At 41.7% G+C, this 25,661-nt stretch overlaps 1 protein-coding gene across 3 annotated transcripts in view; it reads right to left on the reverse strand.

Moving 5' to 3' along the window:
- Positions 1-1,171: 1,171 nt before the first annotated feature.
- The window catches only part of ARFGEF2 (ADP ribosylation factor guanine nucleotide exchange factor 2), a 115,559-nt gene continuing 91,069 nt past the window's right edge, over positions 1,172-25,661 (reverse strand). For 2 of the 3 annotated variants that reach the window (XM_032142285.2, XM_032142284.2), the window contains exons 29-39: positions 24,579-24,709; positions 24,313-24,442; positions 21,853-21,988; positions 20,861-20,999; positions 20,698-20,752; positions 19,251-19,365; positions 15,161-15,291; positions 13,215-13,383; positions 9,671-9,809; positions 5,708-5,825; positions 1,172-4,851 (exon numbers count right to left, since the gene is read on the reverse strand). In XM_032142285.2, the coding sequence (XP_031998176.1) occupies positions 4,675-4,851; positions 5,708-5,825; positions 9,671-9,809; positions 13,215-13,383; positions 15,161-15,291; positions 19,251-19,365; positions 20,698-20,752; positions 20,861-20,999; positions 21,853-21,988; positions 24,313-24,442; positions 24,579-24,709 (1,440 nt within the window). In that variant the 3' untranslated portion in view covers positions 1,172-4,674. The remainder of the gene's footprint in view (positions 4,852-5,707; positions 5,826-9,670; positions 9,810-13,214; positions 13,384-15,160; positions 15,292-19,250; positions 19,366-20,697; positions 20,753-20,860; positions 21,000-21,852; positions 21,989-24,312; positions 24,443-24,578; positions 24,710-25,661) is intronic. The other variant, XM_058432751.1, reaches the window with a different exon arrangement.

Consider the following 25,661-nt stretch of genomic DNA (forward strand, 5'->3'; position numbering starts at 1 on the left):
AAAGTTAGAATTGGCTGGATGTAGTGGCTTACGCCTGTAATCCCAATACATTGGGAGGTTGAGGTGGGAGGATCACTTGAGCCCAGGAGCTGAAGACCAATTTGGCCAACATAGTGAGACCCCCATCTCTATTTTTAAAAAAAGTTAGAATTTATTGTGTTACTAAAAGCGATTTGGAAAATTATACCTTTAGTTTAATTATTGGGGAATTACACTGTCAGTCTCTTACCCTTGTGTACAGAACCATGTCCAGAATCAAATTTATGTAGATCCTAAACACTGTTAGGAGAATCTGATTAGTATTTGTCACATTGACTTAAAAATTAGCATCTCAGTTGGTGTGGTACTCAACGCCTATAATTTCAGCACTTTGGGAGGCCAAGGTGGGAGGATCACTGAGGCCAGGAGTTCAAGACCAGCCTGGGCAACATGGTGAAACCCCATCTCTACAAAAAAATAAAAAATTAGCCGGGCAAGTTGTCTCACTACTGGCCCTATAGTTCTGGCTAATCAGGAAGCTGAGGTGGGAGACTTACTTGAACCAAGAAGGTTAAGGCTGCAGTGAGCTGTGACTGCACCACTGCTCTCAGCCTGGGCTACAGGGCAAGACCCTGTCTCAAAAATAAATAAATAGGCCGGGCGCGGTGGCTCACGCTTGTAATCCCAGCACTTTGGGAGGCCGAGGCGGGCGGATCACGAGGTCAGGAGATCGAGACCACAGTGAAACCCCGTCTCTACTAAAAAATACAAAAAATTAGCCGGGCGTAGTGGCGGGCGCCTGTAGTCCCAGCTACTCGGAGAGGCTGAGGCAGGAGAATGGCGTGAACCCGGGAGGCGGAGCTTGCAGTGAGCCGAGATTGAGCCACTGCACTCCAGCCTGGGCGACAGAGCGATAATCCGTCTCAAAAAAATAAAAAAAAAAAAATAAATAAATAAATTAGCATCTGAACGTTTCAAAGCTGTCAATGTGTACTGGTTGAACCAATAGCCACTGCTTGATCCTTACAATTACATTTTGTAACTAGCAACAACAAACAAAGTTAATAGATTCAAGAGGTATATAAAGAATCTCATGACTAGAATTTTCCCCCTTTGATTGGTGAGGGACATAAACTGACCCAAAACTATGGCTTGATATATGTTTTTTAAGTTACTACATGAGAAACAGCTATACTTTTTAAAATTTTATTGATTTACCACCTGATCAAAGCATGGGATATTTTAATAGTATTATACATAATATTTTTACATAGAAAACTTTACATAGCATTTCATATTATATAATTCTGCTTATTCTTTCAAAAATTTATACATCCATTGGGCAAGGAATGATTTTCATTAAATTACCAATATTAAATGCACTTAATCATTGTGTATAGATTAAACCAAAGTAACTATTAACTAACTTTTAGGCATTTTAAGGAGGTAAAACATACATTTTGCACGTAAATATTTGATGCAAATATGCAGATAAAATTTTTTAAAAATTAGAACACTGAGTAAAACAACACCTTTGATAGATTATATTGTTTTGCTTTGAGAGCAAGGATTTCCAGATATGTTCATTCTTTAAAATACTCAGCTTTGGTTTCTTTGTTTCCCAAACTGCAAAGCTGCTGATAACAAAACTCCAGGATTTCATGTGAGTTCAGCTATGTCTACTTTAACACAAATATTAAAACAGAATTCAGAAAATGCAGTATTAAGGATCCAGCTTCTATTGAAACCAATATCCATTTGCATCATAACAACAAACATTTGAATGAGATGGTCACACTTGTACTTATCAGCAGGTTCCTTTAATAACAAAGACTACTAAATGTATATCCTTAATCACAAAAGAACAACAACAAAAAATACAGGGTTTTTTTTTTATTTTGTACAAAAGTCACCTGTCAGAGGAAAATGTTGTGTTTCCAGATATTATAATACAATTTTCATAATGTATGTTCTTTGGTTGTACATGAGGAGTACAGGGAAAAAGATGTATTTGACTCTAAAGATGCGTATCAGAAATAAAAGTTACCCATCCACTGTTTGTTGTTAAGATGCCAAAGCTGGTGATTTCCCTAACAGACAATGAAGAGAAACAAAATTGCTCAAAGCAGCAGTATTGTAACAAATAAAAACTTCTCTAGAGACCCAGCACATATAATCAACTCTTAAAGCATTCTGAAAAAGAAATAAGGCCTTGGAAAATGTTTCACTCTCCTCCATTACTTGGTTAAATAAATGGTGTCCTAGCCTGATGTTGCAGTTGTACATACCCTTTCACTAGTGTTTGAGTGGCACAAGCCACATTTACCATGAGAAAGAAGAGATTTATTCATAAAAATGAATTTAGGCTGAATGGCTTATTATTGGAGGTAAGGGATTTCAAATCTCTGTTCGTCACTGTCCACTGATAAGAAAAATTACCCTGAATGGTTTTACATCCAATTTTTTAAAAGTCCATTGCTGGTACAATTCAAATGCCTCATTCAGAAAATTAAATCTTTTAAAATACTAAACTAATAAGAAATGTAAGCCTGAATGTTTCAGCAAGTAATAAAATGCACTGACACATCTGCTACCCTGCAAGAGGCAAAATTAAAGAGAGGGCAGGACGACACCAGAAAAATTTTAGTCACATCTGATGAAGAAAATGACATGAGAACCTCAGAAGGAAAGGAAAAATAACCAATCAGGGATATAGCTGCATGCAAGATGGACTTAATGAATGAACACGTGTTCCCCACGTATACCTTTTGTACAAATATCAATGGAGACGACTGACTTGTTGAGGTGGTGATGTGCTATGATACCAGGGAGTGTAGGTTTCACGGTGCAGTGTAAAGGTGCAGTGGATTCCAGGGCAAGCCAGTCAAATGTGCTAACATTTTCCACTCACAGTAAAGTATTCTCCCATAGTCCTTTCCTGCTAAATTATATAGCTCCTTTTATCTAATATATGTAAGTCATGTAAAAACCTAAACCTGCTCATTTTTTCTTTGGTAGAGAAATTAAAAAACACTTTTTGGGAAAGAAAAAAGTAGACAAGAATTCTGCTGGCCAAAAAGCAAACATTTCTCAAGGCTGTTAAAACAAGAAAACAACTTAAGAATATCGGTCTCTTAGTAAGCAAAAGCACCAGAAATCCTTCTCTACAAAGAAAAAACATCCGATTCTACAGATAGGTTCCCAAACTACTAACTTCTAAGGCACCAGAGTTGACATCAATACAACCCAATTTACAGGACTAAAGAGCATAGGTAGAAGTCTGAATGTTTTAATCATTCTGTGTAACACTTTGTCTAACGCTCAGCGATGCTCTAGGTGAGCAGTGGGTGAGGGCAGAGAATGAGGCGTGTGTGCTCTTTCTCATGGGTGAGCATCCACGTATACTGCTCGCAGGCTTCGGGTCGTACTTGTGTACTGCCCACTTTTACACAAGCTGCAGCAGAACTCAGTTCTACTGCAGGTGAGAGTATTGCACCATCATTAACATAATCAGGACCTCAGAATCCAACCTTGCCAAATAATTCAACTCCTAGGCTCAGATTAATGGAAGTGCTGGGCACATGCCACCTCCTGCCATTGTCACAGTTCAGCTGTGCTGTCCCCGACACAGCTCCAGTTCCACGCATGACATCTGGCTTAAGAGGCTCATGGGAGCGGCTTCTCATGCACAGTTACTGTCCCTCTCTGGAGGGTCCTTTAATGGGGACTGTGCAGCAGTGACACTAACTGCCAGTACACTCACTTTTCTGAGGTGAAAATAAAAAGGCTTATCCAAGGATAAATGAACTCTGGTTAAATTACTACTTCATTTTCATTACTACTTCACATATTAGATTTCAGAGTGTGTTAAGATGGACAGTGTATTCTGGTAATTTTAATTTAACACCCATCCACAAATACTTATTTCAAGGAAGGCTAATCTTCTTCATTAAATTGTTCAGTTTTTCCTGTAGACTTTTTCTCTCCATGTTACTAAAACAGGGAGATCCACGAGGCACATTTTTTTAACCTCGCAAAACTCTTAATTCTAACTTAATTACTAAACTCTGCCTTCCACCAAATTTAATATCTTTTTGTAAAATACTTTAAAAATCACTCAGACATTAACAAAACACAAAAACAACTCTTTTCTAATCCTGACCTGTCCCTAAACTAATCTATTTACGGCTGACTCATAACTGACAAAAACACTCAAATTTCTCCAACACACTCAAACAACAACAGAAAACCCAGCATATTTTAGGTGGCAGTCAGCCATTACAAGAAGTTTTATTAACATACTCTCTAATAATCACAAACCTATACATCTATGTTCAGTATTTTCAAGGAGAGTGACTTCTTACAAAACGTGTATAGCCAATCATGGGATTTTGCTAGAAAATGATGGCATATGCAATGACAGATTTGACAGACAGTTTAATCAGAAAAATGGAATGATAGAGATGAAGCAGACTCCCCACCTACTGTGCTAACTGGGTATGCAACAGTTTAATGAAATACCATAAGCCTTAGTCGGAGACTGTGATAGAACAGTGTAGAGGCCATCTGTATCCAGGCCATTCTGAGATCCAAGATGCCAACTCCTTGTTTCTATGACCCTTCACGAGATGTGCCAGTCAGAGATGGCATGCTGAACATTCTGCAGAGCTGCAGCACTGGCCTGAGCAGCCAGGGCTACCACACTGGTGACAGTGCTGCTGGTACCTGTGATGGCTCTTCTGGTATCCATATCTTATACACAACACCTATCCGTAGGAAGAACTTCCGCAGAACTGCTCGGAGCTCAGGGATCAGGTCAAACTGCATAATTTCACACAAGTAGGGGTAGTACATTGAAGCATGTGCTTTGAACTTGAGGTGGGAGAGAAACAGACAAAATTAGACAAATTTTTTTTTTTTTGGGGGCACCAGCTTTTCAGAAGTGTTAATCTCACCCTAGAACTTATTACAATATTGGTGCTTTTCTTGCTATTAGAAAGCTGGGGCCGGGCGCAGTGACTCACGCCTATAATCCCAGCAGTTGGGGAGGCCGAGGCAGGTGGATCGCTTGAGCTCAGGAGTTCGAGACCAGCCTGGGCAACATGGTGAAACCCCGTCTCTACCAAAAATACAAAAACTTAGCTGGGTGTGGTGGTGCGTGTCTGTGGTCCCAGCTACTCAGGAGGCTGAGGTGGGAGGATCGCTTGAGCCTGGGAGGCAGAGGTTGCAGTGAGCTAGATTACGTCACTGCATTCCAGCCTGTGTGAGAGACCAAGACTCTGTCTCAAAAAAAAAAAGAAGTTGAAAGAAAACCTTGCAAATTAAAGCAGCTTTCAATTATATTTAACTTTAATTAAATTTGGATAGTCCTGCTGCCAAAAGTCAACAGCTCTTTTATTTTGTAAAGCAGGTTCCTAGGTCAAAACCAGTGCTTCACAATCTTAACCCTCTCTTCCTGCACTGAAAATCACCATACCATTCCTAACAGCAACACATGAGGTCTACATTTCAGCCTTTCTCAACTAGGGTTCTTCTAGGGAAAAGGCCCTAATATCCTGTGGCACCCATTGTCTGTAATGAATTAACTTCTCTCCAATGCATCTAGAATGGTGCTAGTCACGTAACCATCCTTTGGAGAACTGAGAAAATAGTTACTGCAAACTCTTGAGTAAAAAGCCAACCCAAACTTTATGTCCTAGTGAAAATGTCAGAGTTTACTTGTTCATACCTTTTCATCATTTATTTTGAGGGTTTTGGTTAGAAGTAACAACAAGAGACTTGTCCAGGCCTCCCGATGGCTTTCAGAATTCACAGTGATGAAATAGGCAAGAGCATCACTGCAAACACTAGAAGAATTAGAGAGGGGGAGGCATATCAAAAAATTGATTAACATCTCACATTCAGGGGAGAACTATTCATTCTTGTGCTATTTTAAAAATTATTTTAACATGTTTTTTTTAATTACTTTTTTTTTTTTTGAGACAGGGTCTTGCTCTGCCGCCCAGGCTGGAGTGTAGTGGAGTGATCAAGGTTCACTGTAGCCTTGACCTCCTCGGGGTCAAGCTGATCCTCCCACCTCGGCCTCTGAAGCAGCTAACACCACATGCTTGCGCCACCATGCCTGGCTAATTTTTTTGATTTTTAGTAGAGATGGGGTTTCACCATGTTGCCCAGGCTGGTCTTGAACTCCTGGGCTCAGCAATCTGTCTGCCTTGGCTTTCCAAAGCACTGGGATTACAGATGCGAGCCTGAGCCTCTGAGCCCAGCCACTGCAATTAACTATTGAGCACCCACTCTGGCTGTGCTATCTTGGGCAAATCACTGAGCCTTAGTTTCTTCAGCTATAAAACGGAGATGAAAAATTGCCTGGCCGGGGGCAGTGACTCATGCCTATAATCCCAGCACTCTGGGAGGCCAACGCAGGCAGATCACTTGAAGCCAGGAGTTCGACACAGCCTGGCCAATGTAGCAAAACCCCATCTCTACTAAAAATAGAAAAATTAGCTGGGTGTGGTGGTGCATATCTGTAATTCCAGCTACTCAGGTGGCTGAGGCACGAGAATCGCTTGAACTCGGGAGGTGGAGGTTGCGGTAAACTGAGATCGCACCACTGCACTCCAGCCTGGGCGACAGAGTGAGACTATTTAAAAAAAAAAAAAAAAAAAAGTCCAAACTCAAGGGGTTGTTGTGAGGATTAAATGAAGTAAATATGTTAAGTGATAACTTGGCTTAGTCCTGGCACATGGCTAGGGCTGAACTCAATCAATGTCTGTAGCACAAGAGCTTATTACTCACAATTATATAACTGCCTTTCTCTCCTCACAATCACATTTAATTGCTTTTTTAAAAAACATGTTATGCCAAAAACTTGACATTTACATATCTCTTTTTTTTTTATTTTGAGACAGAGTCTTGCTCTTGTTGCCCAGGCTGGAGTGCAACAGCACAATCTCGGCTCACTGCAACCTCCGCCTCCTGGGTTCAAGTGATTCTCCTGCCTCAGCCTCCCGAGTAGCTGGGATTACAGGCACCTGCCACTATGCCTGGCTAATTTTTGTATTTTTAGTAGAGACAGGGCCATGTTGGCCAGGCTAGTCTCAAACCCCTGACCTTGTGATCCACCTGGCTCGGCCTCCCAAAGTACTGGGATTACAGGTGTGACCCACTGCGCCCGGCCCTACATATCTCCTTTAGAGAAACTTTATGAGACTGTAGGTATTTCTCTTTTGGGCTTAAGCTGAAATGAGCCATTGGTGCCTCCTTTAATTAATTAATTCTTTTTTCACTTTATGACTTGTTATTCTCATTGTAAGGTAACTGATATATGTAAAAAATTATAAAAGAAAAAATTATAAAGAAAAATAGTTACATCATTCTAAGGGATACATGACAATATTTTGGCATATTTCCTTCCAGTTTTTTTTTTTTGCTAAGATTTCAAAAGAAAAATTGTTCGCCTGTAGTCCCAGCTACTCAGGAGGCTGAGGCAGGAAGAGCTCATAAGCCCAGGAGTTCGAGACCAGCCTAGGCAACATAGCAAGACCGTGACTCTAAAAAAACAAATAAAATGCCCCAATTGCTGAAAATTGCAAGTAAAAACACTTTTGCAGCTTCTTTTTTTTTTTGGGTAAAATTTATTGTATTATGAAAAAGTTCCCACATTAAGTAAAATTATTTCTTAAAAATTTCACTTTTAGGCTGGGCGCAGTGGCTCATGCCCATCCCTGCACTTTGGGAGGCCGAGGTGGGGAGATCACGAGGTCAGGAGTTCAAGACCATCCTGGCCAATATGGTGAAACCTTGTCTCTACTAAAAATACAAAAATTAGCCAGGTGTGTGATGGCACATGCCTGTAGTCTCAGCTACTCGGGAGGCCGATGCAGAAGAATCACTTGAACCCGGGAGGGAGAGGTGGCAGTGGGCCAAGATCATGCCACTGCACTCCAGCCTGAGGGACAGAGCAAGACTCCGTCTCAAAAAAAATTTTTTTTCACTTTTAGGCTGGGCACGGTGGCTCATGCCTGTAATCCCAGCACTTTGGGAGGCTGAGGTCGGCGGATCACCTGAGGTCAGGAGTTTGAGACCAGCCTGACCAACATGGTGAAACCCCATCTCTACTAAAAATACAAAAAACCAGCCAGGTATGGTGGCGCGCGCCTGTAATCCTGGCTACTCAGGAGGCCGAGGCAGGAGAATTGGCTGAACCCAGGAAGCGGAAGTTGCAGTGAGCTGAGATTGCACGACAGAGCAAGATCCGTCTCAAAAAAAATTCAGGCTGGGCAAGCCTGTAATCCAGATTTGGAGGCCGGGGGGGGACTATCCTGGCTAACACGGTGAAACCCCGTCTCTACTAAAAATACAAAAAATTAGCCGGGCGTGGTGGCGGGCGCCTGTAGTCCCAGCTACTCGGGAGGCTGAGGCAGGAGAATGGCGTGAACCCGGGAGGCGGAGCTTGCAGTGAGCCGAGATCACGCCACTGCACTCCAGCCTGGGCAACAGAGCAAGACTCCATCTCAAAAAAAAAAAAAATTCACTTTTAATGACTATGTTTCATAATATCATAATTTAGGACATATCACAGCTTACTTATTCATTCCACAGTTGAGCTGCTTAAAATTTTTTCTCCTGATAAGTCTGCAGTGAATATTCCATGTGGTATTCTTGGTTCTTATTTCTAAAATATTTTCTGAAGCAGATTCCATAACAGTGGAATTACTGAGTCACAGAGAATGAACACTTTAGGGCTCCTGGTATATAATCTCACCTACTTTCCAGAAAGATCATGCCATTATACACTCCAACTAGCTATGCAAGAGAGTGCATTCTTACCACACATTTGCCAGCACTGTGTGTTACTGCTTTTAAACCCTAGAGGAAGAAAAGAAAGCTCAGGCATCAGAATCTTGCTGATGCCCAGGAAGCTGAGTGGCAAAGACCTACTTTTCTGGCTGGGGCTTCCTCATCAGTATTCCACTCTCTCCCCATTGGTGGATTTCTAGATAATTTTGTAGGCACATCCTGGTTATATGATTTAAATTACATACTTGGAAAGAAGGAATGATGGGATGTTATTGGTGACAACAATTCTAAAGAAGACCTGGTCCCAAGAGGGATAGTAACCTGCCTAAGGCCACAGGGCTGCAGCCACAGTCAGGACTTCCATCCAGCCTGCTGACTGCTCAGAGCACTTTTCACTGTCCATGTTTCTATGCATAGCTCACAGGACCCTTCAACTCCTGGGCTCATGCAAGGGCTTAACAGTGAAACAGATGAGGCTCTGCCTTCTTCAGGGCATTAAGAAAAGTGAAATTGGCCGGGCGGGGTGGCTCACGCTTGTAATCCCAGCACTTTGGGAGGCCGAGGCGGGCGGATCACGAGGTCAGGAGATCGAGACTACGGTGAAACCCCGTCTCTACTAAAAATACAAAAAAATTAGCCGGGCGTGGTGGCGGGCGCCTGTAGTCCCAGCTACTCGGAGAGGCTGAGGCAGAATGGTGTGAACCTGGGAAAATCCCACTGCACTCACCTGGGTGACAGGACGAACTCAAAAAAAAAAAAAAAAAAAAAAAAATATTAGAAAGAAAAAAAAAATTTGTCAGAGTGTCAGCATGTTATTTTTCTCTTACTCTTTTCAATCCACAGTATTGCTGTGACGCATTTTGTATATAGCAGATAGAAATAATTTTCTTACGTTAAAAGTCTCTGCTGTATTTCTTCCCAGGAATCCCTGCGGTTCTCATCAACATACATTCGAAACAGGATCCTCAAACAACAGGCCAGGCTGCTGGTTTCTTGTTTTAGAAGATTGGGTTTAGACTTGCCCTTAAAACCTAGAGATCAGACAGTCATATAATTAGTGCACATTTCTAAGATAATGCTGATAACTGTGTATGAACTAGAGATCTAGTTATTTTATGAAATATGAAACATCTGTTTTTTTTTTTCTTGAGACAGTCTCGCTCTGTCACCTAAGCTGGAGTGCAGTGGCATGATCATAGCTGAGTGCAGGTAGCATGATCATAGCTCACTGCAGCCTCCAATTCCGGGGCTCAACGGTCCTCCTGCCTCAGCCTCCTGAGTAGCCAGGACCATAGATGTGTGCCACCATGCCTGGCTAATTTTTTTTTTGTTTTTGAGACGGAGTTTCACTCTTGTTGCCCAGGCTGGGGTGCAATGGCATCATCTTGGCTCACTGCAACCTCCGCCTCCCAGGTTTGAGTGATTCTCCTGCCTCAGCCTCCCTAGTGGCTGGGATTACAGGTGCTCACCACCACGCCGGACTGATTTTTGTATTTTTAGTAGAGACAGGGTTTCTCCATGTTGGTCAGGCTGGTCTCAAACTCCTGACCTCAGGTGATCTGCCTGCCTCGGCCTCCCAAAGTTCTGGGATTACGGGAGCCACCGCACCCAGCCAATTTTTTAGTGTTTGTACAGACAGGGTTTTACTATGTGGCCCTGGCTGGTTTCAAATTCCTGGGCTCAAGCAATCCTCCTGTCTTAGCTTTCCAAAGGAATGGGATTACAGACATGAGCCACTGAGCCTGGCCTGAAACATTTTATATATATTCTTAATACAGATCATTTGTGATATCAGATGAAGGCAGTTACGACTCCCCAGAAGTCATCCTTTGTATAAGATAACTTCATTTTTCAATGCCCTGTACTGTTCTTCATTTATTTATTCGTATTTTATTTTGAGACAGAGTCTTGCTCTGTCACCCAGGCTGGAGTGCAGTGGCACAATCTTGGCTAACTGCAACCTCGACCTCCCAGGCTCAAATTACCCTCCTGCCTCAGCCTCCTGCGTAGCTGGGACTACAAGCGCACGCCACCACGCCTCACTAATTTTTGTATTTTTTGTAGAGATGGGGTTTTACCATGTTGCCAGGCTGGTCTCGAACCCCTGACTTTAAGTGATCCACCCGCCTCAGCCTCCCAAAGTGCTGGGATTATAGGTGTGAACCACCTTGCCTGGCCTGCTCTCCATTTAGACTTTGCTTATTGGCCGGCGAAACCATTAGTTTTGTCTTTTCAAATGTAACAGCTCTTAAGAATTCTAGGCTGGCCGGGCGCGGTGGCTCACGCTTGTAATCCCAGCACTTTGGGAGGCCGAGGCGGGTGGATCACGAGGTCAGGAGATCGAGACCACAGTGAAACCTCGTCTCTACTAAAAATACAAAAAAATTAGCGGGGCGTGGTGGCGGGCGCCTGTAGTCCCAGCTGCTTGGAGAGGCTGAGGCGGGAGAATGGCGTGAACCCGGGAGGTGGAGCTTGCAGTGAGCCGAGATTGTGCCACTGCACTCCAGCCTGGGTGACAGAGCGAGACTCCGTCTCAAAAAAAGAATTCTAGGCTGGGAGCAGCGGCTCACGCCTGTAATCCCAGCACTTTGGGAGGCCAAGGTGGGTGGATCACGAGGTCAACAGAGCGAGACCATCCTGGCCAACATGGTGAAACCCTGTCTCTAGTAAAAATACAAAAATTAGCTCGGCGTGGTGGTGCGTGCCTGTAGTTCCAGCTACTTGGGAGGCTGAGGCAGGAGAATCGCTTGAACCCAGGAGGCTAGAGGTTGCACTGAGCCAAGATCGCGCCACTGCACTCCAGCCTAGTGACAGAGTGAGACTCCGTCTCCAAAAAATAAAAAAATAAAAAAAAACACATTCTTAAAAACAAACTAGTACCAATCAGCTTAAGAGATATGCAAACCACTCTCACAAACAAAACCGTATTACAGGCAAAGACATAAAACAGCTGGATATTTTAAGGCTGTAGAGAAAAATGACATTCTTTAATTGTGGGTTAAAATAAATATTTGGGGACAAAAAGTAATGATAACAAGGCCAGGTGCAGTGGCTCATGCCTGTAATCCTAGAACTTTGGGAGGCTGAGTGGATTGAGGTCAGGAGTTCAAAACCAGCTAGGCCAACATGGTGAAACCCTGTTTCTACTAAAAATATAAAAATTAGTCAGGCATGGTGGCATGTGCCTGTAAACCCAACTACTTGGAAGGCTGAGGCATGAGAATTGCTTGAACCCGCGAGGTAGAGACTGCAGTGAGCCAAGATCGCGCCACTGCACTCCAGCCTGGGCAACAGAGTAAGACTCTGCCTCAAAAAAAAAAAAAAAAAAAGTAATGGTAACAATTAACAATACAAAAATTATATAAAGTATCACTTGTATGCAAAGTTCAAAATAATGAGAATCCCACCACCATCTTGGAAAAAAAATATATTTACCTCCAGGGTTTATGCATTTATTTTTGGAGGTAGGAAAGTAAATATAAGCCTTGGATTGATGAATGGTTTCTGTTTTTCCTAGATTACCACACTTTTTATGTCATATTTAACTTTTAATTTAATGTAAAATTTCTTTTTTTTTTTCTTGAGACAGGGTCTCCCCGTGTCACCCAGGCTGCAGTGCAGCATGCAATCTTGGCTCACTGCAACCTCCACCTCCTAGGCTCAAGTGATTCTCCCACCTCAGCCTCCTGAGTATGGTGTGTGCCACAATGCCCAGCTAATTTTCATATACTTTTTTTTGGGTGGAGATGGGGTTTTGCTATGTTGCCCAGGCTGGTCTTGAACTCCTGGGCTCAAGAGATCCGCCTGCCTCAGCCTCCCAGAGTGCTGGGATTACAGGCGTGAGCCACCACACCCAGCCCATAAAATTTCTTGACTTGCTAGATCAATTCAATTCTCCAACTTTCAATTTGTGTTTTTTTTGTTTTGTTTTGTTTTTCAGATGGAGTCTTGCTCTGTCACTCAGGCTGGAGTGCAGTGGCGCAATCTCGGCTCACTGCAACCTCCACCTCCCGGGTACAAGCGATTCTCCTGCCTCAGCCTCCCAAGTAGCTGGGATTATGGGTTTGCATCACCACACCTGGCTAATTTTTATATTTTTAGTAGAGATGGGGTTTCGCCATGTTGGCCAGGCTGGTCTCAAACTCCTGGCCTCAAGTGATCTTAGCTGAGGCCTGCCTCAGCCTCCCAAAGTGTTGGGATTACAGGCATGGACCACCGCACCTGGCCTCAATTTGTCTTTTTATCAAATACGTACTGAGAATCTACCATGTACTGGGATGAAACCTATCCAACATTTCCCTTCTCTCTCCCTCAAGCATGAAAATATCTGTTAAGTTATTTTAGCTATGTTTAAAATTTCAGCATTTTCCAAGCCCTTTAATGCTTTAGGATGGTGACCAGTGTGGCCATCTATCTTATCTGCTATGTGGCCTTACCTGCTCGCCACAGGACAGTCCGCTGCTCATAATTGGAGTTGAAGGCCTTTGAGAATGAATGGGATTCCTGCAAACAGTCCAACAGCTTGAAGAGGTGCTGGGAAGACATGTACTTATACATGCCCTGATCCTCCGTCTCTATGTGGATATCTGCATCCAGCGTGTCTTGCTAGAGGACAGGACAGAGGATAGAAGAGCTAATGAAGAAGATGGAATGCTCTGGGCATTGTCATTGCAGACAATGGCAGTCATGACTCTCCCAAAGTCATCCCTCTCTATAAGACACACTTATTCCCCAACACCCTGAAACATTTCCATTTAGACTCTGTTCACTGGCTGGTGAAGGAACACACTGAGCTGTTCCATGATGGCAGCTTGGCTGGCCAAAGTTTCAGTTTCATCAGTGCTGCCTCCACTGCATAAGCAGGAGTGTGTGTGTCTCCAATTATTTCATTACAGGAATGAATTATTTTTTTTTTTGAGTTTCTGTCACCCAGGCTGGAGTGCAGTGGTGCAATCTTGGCTCACTGCAACCTCTGCCTCTTGGGTTCAAGTCATTCTCCTGCCTCAGCCTCTTGAGTAGCTGGGATTACATGTGCCCGCCATCATGCCCGGCTAATTTTTGTATTTTTAGTAGAGACGGGGTTTCACCATGTTGGTCAGACTGATCTCAGACTCGACCTCGTGATCCGCCTGCCTCGGCCTCCCAAAGTGCTGGGATTACAGGCATGAGCCACCACGCCCAGCCCAGGAATGCATTCTTGAAACATGTATGAAACACTAAGAAACTTTATTGAACAAGCGGACTAAAATTTAAAAATCAAAAAAGACAGCCTCTGGTTCACAGCTGTATTTTTTCCAGCAGTAATAAAATTTACATTACTTTTGCTAGTATTTAAAACATGACTTCCTCTATGAAAAAAAATCTTGATTTTGGCTACTCTCGAAACACTAGAAACTGTCACAACTTAATCCACTTGGATGGTAACTGGGCGCTAAAGCTGAGAGGTGGCAGCCACTTTGACTGGGCTAGAGATTTCTGGTTTACCGCAGTCCTTACCCAGCCTGCCTCACTCACTCACTCTCACAGGATCTGCTAGCCCCTGACGCACTGACATTTGTAACCCATGGTGTAGGATTGCTGTCCAACTTTTGGACACTCAATTCTCTATGTTTTCAAGAATCTGATATGTAGGCCGGGCATGGTGGTACACACCTTCAATCCCAACACTTTGGGAGGCTGAGGTGGGCAGATCGCTTGAGTCCAAGAGTTTGAGACCAGGCTGGGCAACATGGCAAAACCCCATCTCTACAAAAAATGTAAAAAATTAACTGGGCATGGCGGCATGTGCCTTTAGTCCCAGCTACTTAAGAGGCTGAGACGGGGGAATCACCTGAGCCTGGGAGGTTGAAACCCCAGTGACCTGTGATTCTGTGATTGCACCACTGCACTCCAGCCTGGGTGACAGAGTGAGACTTTGTCTCATGAAAAAAAAAAAAAAAAGAAAATTCCATATGTAGAAAGTTGCATATACAAAACAAAAAAAGCAAAATTCTTGAAGGAAAAACTGGGATCTTTATATATATCTTTTCCTCCTCACTTATTTGTGATTAAACTCTATATCAATTGTGGGGAATAGTTCCTGTGATAACTAACACTAGTGGGGTGGCATCTGAGCAGTGGTATGGTCATAAACTCACTCTCTGGGGTATATACATAAAAAAAATGAAGCCCTGATGGTTAGTGTTTGCTGTTTTTTCCTGATGTAAATAACTCCCATCAAGGCCAATTTTAAGCATCAACATGCCATCACTGAATGTGAGGTTGGAAAGAGATGAGCATGACAGGCTCTGGAAAGCCAGTATGAGCTGGCTTCTGCACACCACTACATCAAAGCAACCTCCCTATGGACAGAGATGCTCTTCCCGAGGCCTCCTGTTCTTACCTGGGCGGCAACCATGTGCTCTGCATCCTCCTTTTTGCTCGTCGCAGGGTAGAACACGATGTTGTCAATGGTCTGTATCAATTCCAACTGGACCACACACTTGATGAGGAGGCTGGCAAACAGTTTCTGATCTATGTTAGATGATAAAGATTAACCCTAATAATGATTCAGCCAATACTGAAGAAATATCCACTGAGCTCCTACTATGTGCAAGGCATGATTTATTTTTTTAAGAGATGGGGTCTCACTATGTTGTCCAGGCTGGTCTTCAACTCCTGGTTTCAAGTGATGCTCCCACTTCAGCCTCCCAAAGTGCTGGGATTACAGCATGAGCCACCACACCCAGTCAAGGCACAATTCTTGATGTTGTGGCACAGCAATGAATAAACTGGACAAAAAAAAATCTCTGCTCCCATGGTGTTGACAGACAATAAATGAAATATTTTAAGAATAAGATATTGTATGTCAAATATTGATGATAGGTAGAGACAGGGATAGAAAGTGTCAGGGTAGGATTGCACATTTAAGCAAACTAGCCGGGAAAAGTCTCTATAAAAATGTGATATTTGAGCAAAGACCTGAAGAAAGTGAGGGAATCAGCTATGCAGGTTCTGTGTCCTCCAGCAAGTTTCTCTGCCACCCAGTGGGCTACTCCTGAAGACCACCACTGGACTGTGCCCTAACCAGAGGACGTTTCAGGTTCCTGCAGTAGCCAGCCTCTCTGAAGAGGCCAGAAGCTTATGGTTTTTTGTTTGTTTGTTTGTTTGTTTAAATAGAGATGGGATTTCCTCATGTTGCCCAGGCTGGTCTTGAACTCCTGTGCCACAACATCAAGCGATCTGCCTGCCTCGGCCTCCCAAAGTGCTAGGATTACAGTGTGAGCCATTGCTTGCCTGGCCAAGCAGCTCAGTTTTGCTGCTTTCTGTATTTTCTACTTCTGTATCCCTTAAGAGTGGTCTTTTATTCCTTTTAGTGGTTAACAACCTTTGACTAGTTAACATTTGTGTGTGTTTTTTTTTTTTTTGAGACGGAGTCTCGCTCTCACCCTGGCTAGAGTGCAGTGGCATGATCTCAGCTCACTGCAACCTTTGCCTCCCGGGTTCAAGTGATTCTCCTGCCTCAGCCTCCCAAGTAGCTGGTAGCTGGGATTATAGGTGTGCGCCACCGTGTCAGCTAGTTTTTTGTAATTTTAGTAGAGACGGGGTTTCGCCATCTTAGCCAGGCTGGTCTCAAACTCCTGACCTCAGGTGATCCGCCCGCCTCAGCCTCCCAAAGTGCTGGGATTACAGGCATGAGCCACTGTGCCCAGCCAACAATTCTTTTTTTTGAGACAGAGTCTCGCTGTGTCGCCCAGGCTGGAGTGCAGTGGCGTGATCTTTGCTTACTGCAACCTCCACCTCCAGGTTCAAGTGATTCTCCTGCCTCCTCCCAAGTAGCTGGGACTACAGGCACCCGCCACCACGCCCAGCTAATTTTTTTTGTAGTTTTAGTAGAGATGGGGTTTCACTATGTTGGCCGGGCTGGTCTTGAACTCCTGAACTCGTGATCTGCCCGCCTCAGCCTCCCAAAGTGTTAAGATTACAGGCGTGAGCCACCGTGCCCGGCCCCAACAATTCTTTATATTGAATTTTCCCTGTTCAAATTAGCAGTGTGGTTTCTGCTTACTGAGTAGACTAACTATATCCTCTTTGTGTTCTCAATCCCTGAGGGCCCAAGGGTGGCCCATGTCAAATACATCATAAGTGTTCACTAGTTTGACTACAGTAACAGTAGAGATTCCTTTCCCAACTTATTTTATAAAATCAGAATGCTGAAAACATTAAATATTTCAGTGATAGAAAACAAGAAGGTTGAGCTGTCTTTAAGTTTTTGAAAATGGCTGTGAAGTTATTTTTTCATTTTTTTCATTAAAAAAAAAATTTTTTTTTCTTCTTAGAGATGGGGTCTCGCCACGTTGCCCAGGCTGGTCTCAAACTCCTGGGCTCAAGCAATCCATTGGTCTTGGTCTCCCAAAGTGCTGGGATTACAGGTGTGAGCCACTGTACCTCGCCAGTTATGAAATTATAAAAACATGTAACAATTCTCCATGTAGACTGTTTTAATTTTTTTTTTTAAATACAGTGGCGTTCCAGAAGATGTACATTCAACTTATGCCAAGTCAATTAAAGCATTTTGGACCAAAAATAAAAAGAAGGAAACGATAATAATAGTGCAAAGATTTTGTCTGCCTGAGCTTATGGCTGAGCTGGGAGACTGGGAGCAGCAAAGGCACTGTTCCCTGGGGGAATGGGAGGTGGCTTGAGTCCTAGGTACTTCTCAGAGTGTAGACTCTCGCTGTACTGAGAGTGCTTCTCCTATTGAAAGAAATGTACACTTGGCCTCCACACAGAAACTAACTACTTTATCTGGAGCTCGTGAAGAAAAAGAGGCTGGGCATGGTGGCTCATGCATGTAATCCCAACACTTTGGGAGGCCAAGGCAGGAGGATGGCTTGAGTCCAAGAATTCAAGACCAGCCTGGGCAACAAAGTGAGAGCTCATCTTTACAAAAAATAAAATAATTAGCCGAATGTGGTGGCACATGCCTATAGTCCCAGCTACTCAGGAGACTGAGGCAGGAGGATTGCTTGAGCCCAGGAGTTCAAGGCTGCAATGAGCTATGATTGCACCAGTGTACTCCAGCTTGGGAGACAGAGTATGACCCTGTCTCTAAAAAAAGAGAAAAAGAAAAAGGTATCATTCTATCAGTGGGCATTGGAGAGAACCTGGCTGCAGCAGTTAGTGAGAGACAGCACGCCAGTCCCAACACGGTACCTCTTTAATGAATTTCAAGGGTGACTACTTTTATTCCTTCTAAAGAAAATGGTGACCGCACACTGTTTTGTCAAATGTGCTGCTTCAGAAGTTAACTTCAATGTTAACAGCTATAGCCTAGCATGTTGAGGACAGGGTGAGACTGCTGTAAAGGCAAACAATGGGGCACACAACTTTCAAAGCACCAGAACAACCTTCACAAGTTCCCATTCCTCAGGCTGCCAAAAATGTGTCTGAATCCCCACTCTACTACATGTTGTCAAGTTCTATCATCTATCTAAGCCCCAGTTCCCTCAAATACAAGACAGTACCTCTTCAAAGGCTAGTATGAGACTTACATGAAACAATACACATGAAACACACAGTACAGTGCCTGGTACATGACAGCTGTTAAACTTATTTTTTTAAATGATAGTAAAACACATCATAAGCAACATTAAGAGACAATTTGACAAAAATAATTTGAAACTCATATCAGAAAAAGGATTTCTAGTACATAAGAGCTCCTCCAAACCAATAAAAAAGGGGCCAACAATCAGCAAAAAATGAGCAAAGATTATGGAGTTCATAGAGAAGAAAACAGAAGTGGTGCTTTAACATATAAGAAACTATTCAATTTGACTCATAATTTGAAAATTCCAAGTTAAAATTAGTCCAAAGTTGTATTTCATCTAAAAAGATCATGTAAACAGCTACAAATTTAATAGATAGCAATGTGGAAAAATTTAAAAATGGTAAATTCACTTATCCACTGACTCCAGTACATTTTTAGGAATTTATTACATAAATTCACAAATGACATATGCATTGGGTTATTCAATGCAGTATTGCTCCTAACAGCACAAGATTATAAATAATATAAATGTCTGTTAAGAGCAACTCAATTAAGCAATAAAAGCATGTCTACAAACTGGAATAATAGACAATGGTATAAAACAATGTGAAAGCTCCTTATGTACTGATTTTGAATGATCTCTAAAATATATTAACTGAAAAAAGAATAAGGCATACTATTCCATAACTAGTAAAAGGAGAAAATTCATATGTACTATATATATATATGTATGTGAATGTATATGTGCATGTACTTGCCTGCATATGGATAAAATCACTCTGGAAAGGTACAGAGAAACAAGTAACCTTGGCTGCTACAGAGAACTGGCAGACTGAGGCACAGGGCAGAAGAAGGCTTATCATGTTTACCCTTTTGTGCCTTCTGAATATATGAATCACATAAACATGTTACTTATTTAAAACAAATTAAAAAGTGGCCTTACTTGCATATGGTCTACCCTTCCAGCTGTCATCTGTTGGGTTAGAGAGCTGGCTCTGTCCTCTCTCAGAGGGATTTTTATCTATGCTGCTTAAAGACTGGCGGTCCAGATCCACATCCTAAATGTAAACCAGAGGGAAACACAATGCTCACTTTTCTTCATGACAATTTGGGCAGAGATGTGCCTGTTTTGACACGGCTGGTCCAGCCTGTATTTAAGTGCCTTGCTTAGCTCAAAATAAAATGATACTACATGCTTAACGTAGCATGCCTCACAGGCTGCAATGGAGAGATTAAGAATTTAAATTACTTCTCCTCCCATTAAAATTTCCTATTTTCCTATTCCAACCCAGAGGACATTTCTCTACATATTAGGATTTAACAATAAGTGTGACAAATTTTTTATGCGATCAAGTTCAAAGATAAATTACTAGTGCAGTAACTAGTTTTTTAAAAAGTTGACAGCAGGCCAGGCACGGTGGCTCATGCCTGTAATCCCAGCACCTTGGGAGGCAGAGGAAGGTGGATCACCTGAGGTCAGGAGTTCAAGACCAGCCTGGTAAACATGGCTAAACCCCATCTCTGCTAAAAATACAAAAATTAGCTGGGCGTGGTGGCGGGCACTTGTAATCCCAGCTACTTGGCGGGAGGCTGAGGCATGAGAATCGCTTGAACCCAGGAGGTGGAGGTTGCAGTGAGCCGAGATCACACTGCTGCACTCCAGCCTGGGGACAGAGTGAGACTCTGTCTTGAGAAAAATAAAATAAAATAAAAACTAAAAAAATTTAACAGCAGAAGACAGTTGCTGTATCCCAAATGCTTTTTAAAATCTAATGGTCTTAGAGTCACTTAGGAATAAAAGTTAATTCAACTCCTCTCTGTAAACCAAAGTATTTAAAAGTGAGATTTGAATTAGAACTTCTTTATGTGGACTCATACAAAAAGTAAGAACTACCACTTCTTTGGTGAAGAGGAAAGCACTATTAATTTAGGAGGGCAACAAACAAGCACAGTTACGCCAAAACACTATTTACAATGTTGAAAGCCTAGAACTAGCCTGAGAGTCCGATAAGGGAGAAGTAAAGAAATTATAATACTATGCAGCCACTGAAAAGGCTGCTATCAAAGAATCGTTTAAAATATGGAAAAATGCTCACATGTTGTTATATGCTAACTGATCCCTCATTTCAAATATGGCTGGCTTTCCTAGGCATGCACGGTCACACAAAGCGGCAGCTAGAAATGTAAACTGTGCTTTTTACTTGGCGAGGTTACTTATTTGCTTAATGCTTTTCTGGACTTTCTAAAAAATATATTATAACATATATTATTTTTAGATCTTATAATTTTACTCACTTCCCATAAAAAAAAGTACAAATTATACAGGCTTACTGATCTTTTACTAAGATAGAAGAAAGAAAAGACAACCAAAGAAAAACCCCAAATCCTACCAAATGCTTTTCTGATGAATCTTCCTCCATTCCTACAGGTCTCCATGTCAGCAAACTTAAGAAAAAAATAGAGAAAAAAAATAATCAATGTGAAAGGCAATCAGGAGCTGTAAGACATCCACTGAACACAGAGATAAACGGGAACAACTGCAGGAACACTTACACATGTGGGATGGTTGTTTTGAAAATATCCAACATACAGTTGCAGGTTTCATCCCAGACTTCAGGACTGAATTTCTCTCCATTAGATATTACTAAGTTTTCTAAGCAATTTGTACCTGATCGTGCCAACTGTTCATTATCTGTAAAATAAAGCAGTATCTATCATTAAACTTCTACTGCTATTTTGATGCCAACCAGGTCTCAAATACTGTACACTGTGAGTTGGAGACAGCAACTGGTGAGTTTCTAGGCTTTTAATTAATGAAGCCATGCTACAGACAGTATTAAAATTTTTATTAAAAATTTTTTGAAGAGTTAAAATTGTTTATCATAGTTTTATTTGCTAAAGAAGAAAGGTCAACATTTTGCTACTTTAAGTGGCTCATGTATGAAAAATGGTAATAGAAGAGAGAAAATATTAGACCAGGTTTTCAAAAATTTAGTCACTCATACACTACACTTCCAATTTTTGCCACCTGAACAATATCAAATGTTTTGTCATTTATTTTAAAATTAAGTCACTTTTTCAAAAATGTAACTAAATTTCTTGCCCTAAGCCAAAATTATCTATGGAATCCAGGTCTAATGTGCTAGCTGGGTATTTTTCCTGACAAACTGTAAAATAAACACACAACTACTCAAATGAAAAATGTCTCTTGATGAAGCTGTTGACCTTGACTGAAACAATACATTTTAAAAACATTTTACTAGAGAAAATTTCAAACATACACAAAAGTAAAAAGAACAGTATAATACATGAAGGTACATCTTGTAGAATGCAAAAATAACTATAGCCCATCTTTAAGAAATGCTTTATGAACTGACTTGGGCGGGGGGGACTGTTTTTATATTGTAATTAAAACGTACACATTTCACCAACTAAATTGTATATTGTACTCCTTGGCACTACATCCACGCTTTTAAATATTGAAAAAACTAACCTCTCATTAAGGATTATGTAAGAAAAATGAAGCCTAGAGGCTTAAAGAGTACCTTGTTTGACACACCACTGCAATTGTGCAAATACATCAGAAAGAAGAACTTCATTCAAAGCTTCATAAAACTGGGTAAAAACATCACAAATAGCATAAAGTGCGTGATTGCAGGTTGTTGTCATCCACTCAGATTTCTGGGAAAACAAAAAGATGACACTTAAAAGCTATTCTCCCTGCAGTGAGATGCGCACTCTTATACACTCCTGGCAAAAACTGTTGTAGAAAGCAATTTGGTGATATGTATCAAGAATACGTCTTAAAAATGTTAATGCATTCATATGTACAGAGGATATATAGAGGGATACTTATAAAATTATGGTAATGATGCCAAAAGTGGAAGCCAGAAGTGGAATAAAAAAAAAATAAAAAACGGATAGATTTGGTTACTTAAAAGCTAAATTTTCCAAAATGAAAAGGAAATAAAAATAATAAAGTGGGCAAATCATCTGCAACTCATGTAAGCATATGCTACATTATTTATATATTTAAAAATGCATAAATCAATAGGAGAAAGATGAATAATCCAGCAGATGAGCTAAGAGTAATTCATAAAAGAAGAATTCATAAATGGCAATTCTTAAGAATGATCAATCCTATGAGAGAAAATATGCCACCTCACTAGCAGTTTGAAACTTTTTCAATGTGATACATTTGGCTTATCAAATTAGCAATGACTAAAACAAATTAGAATGAGAAGACCTGGAATGAATATGGAGAAACAGGAACTCTCATGCATTGTTGACAGAAGTGTAGATGGTTACAGAGATATTTGCAGGTCAGCTTAGTGGTACATATCAAAAGGCTTAGTAATATGCAGGCCCCAAACCTGGCAGTTGGGCCACTTGTCTTTAAAGAAGAAAATACCACCACAAGTACAAGTGTAGCTGCAAAAAATGTTCATTTCAGTGCTGTCCGGAAAAACTGGAAGCAACCTAAATGTTCGTAAGCTGTGGAACATCCACAACTAAAACTATTTTGTAGCCATTATTAAAACAACATTGTAGAAGAAAGGCTGGGTGTGGTGGCTCACACCTGTAATCCCTGCACTTTGGAGGCTGAGGCAGGTGGATCACTTGAGGTCAGGAGTTTGAGACCAGCCTGGCCAACATGGTGAGATCCTGTCTCTACTTAAATTACAAAAATTAGCTGGGCATGGTGGCATGAGCCTGTAGTTCCAGCTACTTGGGAGGCTGAAGCAGGAGAATTGCTTAACCCAGGAGACAGAGGTTGCAGTGAGCCGAGATCGCACTACTGCACTCCAGCCTGGGCAACAGAGCAAGACTCTGTCTCAAAAAAACGAAACAAAACAAAGGAACAAACAAAACATTCTAGAAGAAAAGTTATGGCTAAGAAAAATACTCATGTATTAAGTTTAAGAAGTAGTTTATATACGTGTGTTGGAATTCTATTTTCATAGAAGAAAAAAGTGGATCACAAATGCATGTGTGGGTGGACACACAGATGAAAGCAACACTTGAAGGTCTTATAGTGGCTGCCTATGAAAAACTGCAACTGTGAGTGTTTAAATTCTTCTTTGTTTTTGTCTGTGTTCTGTAGTTCTATTTGTTTTATAATGAGGAAAAACATACTTAAATTTAAAAAGATTAGAAAACTCTATCTATACTATGACCTCAACCGTATTTATTTATTTATTTAAGAGATAGGGAGGGTCTCACTATGTTGCCTAGGCTGGTCTCAAACTCTTGGCCTCAAGTAATCCTCCCACCTCACCTTCCCAAAATGCTGGGATTACAGGCATGAGCCATTGTGCCTGGCCTCTGAATCATATTTAAACCATGTAGAAGACTGAGAAAAATTTGCAAAAACATTAACTCTAATTTTGGATGGTAAAAGGAAGAATTTTTTGTGTTTGCCTAATATTCCATATTAAGCATATGTCACTTTTATGTTGGGGTGAGGAAAGGAATGGTGTTCCCCAAAGAAATAAAAAGATTACTTTTCCATCTAAAAATCTTGAGCCTAGAATACCCTTTCACTATCCCTGTACCTCTAAGGGACAAATAAAAACACCTACAGGCATCAAACATCCTTTTTAAAAAAGGCTTAATATTCAACATCATCTCCAAATGCAACTTCATTAAAAACCCTTAAGGGACCAGAGACATTCCGCTTTCTGACTGCTCAGAGGTTGATATGAACGAAACAACTACAATGACCAGTCAGGAGCCCTGCTGAACTGGAAGGTGCAATGCCTGAGGGCCAAGCAGCAGACCACAGAGATGTATTTCCTCTCATTCCTCTGAACATGGGGAGAGTCACTCAGGACTAGCTGATACTGGTAGGAGAGTATCAGAAAGGTGTTTCCATTTTTAAAACCTTAAGTTGCTCAGTATTTAAGAACTCTGGGTAGACGATGATACAGCCCCCAGAGGCAAATACAGGCCAGAAAGGCTTTCCTCTCCATCATACCTAGGGCAGTGCTGTAGTTATCACCTACCTCTGACTGTTGCTCAGGGAGTTTCATATTGTCAAAAATCCGAAACACGATTCTGAACAGGTCCTGCCACCAGTGCTTTTCAAAGGTGTGGCCATAGCTCTTCATGATCTCAAACATGACCGTGAGTCCCCTGGAGGAAACAAAGTCAGGCACAGAAGAGAGAATGGTGGAGAAGAGAACAACAGAGAAGACAATGGGGTCAGGTGAGCAAGTGACTGAGCTTCATTTCAGTGATGTAAGGGGCCACTGCACGGGAACATGGTTACCTTGTTCGTACATCTAACTTGCATCTATTAATGATGCAGGAGAGTTCGAATAAGATGGGGAACCAGCCTCGGACCCAGACTCTGTCACCAGGAGCTACATTCATGTCATCACTTGTGTATTCTTGTAGCACCTATGATGAAAATCACATCTCGGGTGTAAACTAAGCATGCAAAAGGAAGGAACTGAAAGGGAACTATATGCAGATTAAAGCCCCACACATTTTTCTCTCCCAAAAATCTCCATTCAGCAAGGGCACGGTGGGAACAGACTACACAAAGACATTATCTTTCCCAAAGGGCATATGAGCAGTTTCCCAGTACAAACCTATGGACCTCTGCAGGTTTTAGAACAAGTTGAAGGGGGGCAGATCACAAGAGTCCTGGGGGTGGGAGGTGTTATACTAAGAAGAGCTTAACGGTCAAATGGTATTGACAAAATATCCAGGATGATTCATTATCTTAGGTCTTTCTGGAATGTTACTGTCATACATATTACTTAAAATAATACCAGCAGCTACTACTGACTGAGTGCTTGCTATGGGCCAGGCACTGTTAAAGTTCTTTTCATGGATTAACAATTCTCACAAGGATTCCAAGTGGCAGGTAGAAACAATGGTCCTGGGTTATAGATGAATTAACTGAGGCATCAAGAGCTTCAGTAAGCTGCTCAAGGTCATACAGCTAGGACCTTGTCTTTCTACAGTCTGCATGTATAGCCCTACTCTCTGCCTTATTTCTGGGATTTTGACCCCTCTGCTCTGTAACCACTCTTGAAGTGGTATTGAAATTTCTTTAGCAACTCTGGTTATCTAATGTTAGGCAATTTCTCTCTGTGCTTCAGTTAACTCTCCTGTACAATGGGATATAATTACATCTCATAGGTCTGACATGGGGACTAAATGAATCAACACACAGAAAATACCTAGAATGGTGCCCAACAAGTACTAAGTGCTCAATCAACATTGGCTCTCATTATCATCACATCTTAGTGAGCTGTTGTAAGAGATGAGACATATCATCTTACAGGTTTATAGCTTTCTGTAAAGGAAACTAAAGTAGAGATCTACACAGGACATCATAGTT

This window comes from Hylobates moloch, unplaced genomic scaffold, assembly GCF_009828535.3.
Source record: "Hylobates moloch isolate HMO894 unplaced genomic scaffold, HMol_V3 SCAFFOLD_21, whole genome shotgun sequence".
Lineage (NCBI taxonomy): Eukaryota > Metazoa > Chordata > Mammalia > Primates > Hylobatidae > Hylobates > Hylobates moloch.